General features: G+C 27.5%; 1 protein-coding gene across 2 annotated transcripts; it reads left to right on the forward strand.

Moving 5' to 3' along the window:
• Positions 1-749: 749 nt before the first annotated feature.
• Positions 750-1,823, forward strand: LOC100575266. Of its 2 annotated transcripts, XM_016808562.2 has the most exons (3): positions 750-805; positions 915-1,109; positions 1,169-1,823. In XM_016808562.2, exons 2-3 carry the CDS (start codon positions 924-926, stop codon positions 1,460-1,462), a joined length of 480 nt encoding a protein of 159 aa, XP_016664051.1. In that variant the 5' UTR covers positions 750-805; positions 915-923; the 3' UTR covers positions 1,463-1,823. The 2 variants fall into 2 exon arrangements, with proteins under 2 accessions (XP_016664051.1, XP_003248006.1); XM_003247958.4 differs by lacking the exon at positions 750-805 and having other exon boundaries at positions 865-1,109.
• Positions 1,824-2,386: the final 563 nt, after the last annotated feature.

Genomic DNA, 2,386 nt, shown 5'->3' on the forward strand with positions numbered 1-2,386 from the left:
CCCTGGCCACCCCCCCCCCAGTTTTACGCTATGCCCCTATGGGGATACATATATTGCGAGGCCCATCAGGCGGTGTCTTGCGCCGCCTGCACCTGCGGTAGTTGCGGCACTGGCTTGAGCGTACAATAGATAATTAATAATTATAAATGTATAACTATAGGCGCTTACCAGTCTGGAAGTCTATCTAAATGTTAAACAATACTTATTAGTCTTTATGTACTCACCTAGGTATAAGCGCACAAAGTGTGTATATTTTGTACTTTTTGTAATGTTAATTTTTATGTTATTGTACATTTGTGTATTTGTAATTTGTATACACTATACTATGTACAATGATTTTTTTATGAGAAAATAGATAGTTAGCCGGATGTATTGTTATAAAATAATGATTACTAATATATTATATTTCGTTGTAACTTGTAAGGATAATAACATTTGTTTCACTCATTTTGAGTTTATCCTTTCCAAGCATTGAATAGGCAGCTAAATTTACATTGTGGCAGTAATGTTTTAGAATTTTACCATAGATTAAACATACATGACGTACCGTTTAATGTATCATTTTGCTATGTATTTAAAACCGTATTATTATTACAGCTGTTTAATATTGAATTTGAATCTTGGCTACACTGTTTGTATGCAACAATACGTTGTTATCATTTATTATCAAAGCGTACTGGACTAATTCGTTATGCGTATTGAAATTTGAAATATTGAACAGTTCAAATGTTCAATACTTCAATATTTCAAATTAAACTAGGTACTTATTTGAGTTTTGAATTTTGAATCAAATAGTTTTATTGTTGTAAGTTTGTATTTTGTTACTCTTAATATAATATTCAGTATTGAGTTTTAAAATTCAAATTTTACCGTTAAAAGTTATAAAATGTTTAAGGATTTTTGTTTCTATATAGTTTAAAAAAATGCTTAAACCCAAGAAAAATAATAACCCATCGAAAAAACGAGACGATGACAACGATAATGCTGCTCGCCCTAAAACATGTAGTTATGAGCCGAAACCTACTTTGTATTCATCGATCATTCAAACAGAATCAAAGTTGAGGAACATTTCACTTTCTCGATTAGAGCCTAAGCCAAATACGATCAAAGTATGAACAATGTATGTTTACGTAAAATTATTTCTGATTGTATTTTTTTTTATGTTCAGCGAAGTGTCAGGGAAGTAAATTTTCCATTGACTGAACATGTTTATGACTATAATAATATGGTAAACGTCGGGTTAAAGAGCAATTCAAGTACTGTAACAAAACCCAAGCCCAGGGAAGCACATTCAACAAAAAAACCAGAACCCAAGTTAAGTGATTATTACACACCAAGTTTTGATAATGTCCAACGGATACAAATGGACAGCCTAAAAACTAATCCAGAGTTAACAGTACAGTATGACGGTTTGGCAGTGTCGAGATTACTGAACGAAATTGATGATTTAATCTTTAGATAAATAATGTGTAGTTAAGTAAATTATACTAACTGTTTGTTATTTATTTAAACTTTGTGGTATTTTTAATTCGCAAATATGATTAAGACAATCTTGTTTATTAAACTTTAGTAATGATGAGATTTTGATCCAGTTACTATTTGGAATAATTCTTTAATGAACAATAAGATCATGTTAGATTTTATTAATTTTAATAATATTTTATTTTTGTTATTCCCTTAATTTAAGATACCAATTTAATTCAATTATTTATTGAACACTTAAAGCTCTAATGATAAAGTTTTTTTGTAATAGATGGATAGTATAATATTATGATCATTTTTACTTAGTATGCAGGTTATGCAAAATATATTTTTAATTGGTATATCATTTGTTTTCTTACTTCTTTATACACTTTGTATAACATTAATATAATATAATTATCATGTAACCAAAAGATATTATATCAACACATTTACACACAATGAACAATTTATTGTGGTTAGGAGGTTATGTGAATTTAAAATTAAATTTGGTATATCACTTTTATTAAAAATATGTTTGACCAAATTTTTAGGAAGATGATTTTGTAAAATTCAAAATATCATAACATAATATTATACATAAGACATACCTTGACATAAAACATTAATGGAAGTGTAATGGTGAGGTGAAAGGTAATTTATACAGATTGTACATTATACCGGGTGATTCTTTTATCAAACAACACTCATTATTTCAAAAAGTGTAAGTTTTTTTGAAAATATTTTTTTACATACTTTCAAGTCGCTTATAAAACAACGTTTTTCTTAAAAAATTATATCTTTAAATATTTTTTATCCTTATAATTTTTTAAGTTTTTTACTTTTTTGAATGACAACATAGGGTTTTAATTTTTTATTCCAAAGCAGAATATTTTTCTTAATATTTTGTTACATGAAAATCGAA

The sequence above is a fragment of the Acyrthosiphon pisum genome, chromosome A1 (assembly GCF_005508785.2).
Source record: "Acyrthosiphon pisum isolate AL4f chromosome A1, pea_aphid_22Mar2018_4r6ur, whole genome shotgun sequence".
Lineage (NCBI taxonomy): Eukaryota > Metazoa > Arthropoda > Insecta > Hemiptera > Aphididae > Acyrthosiphon > Acyrthosiphon pisum.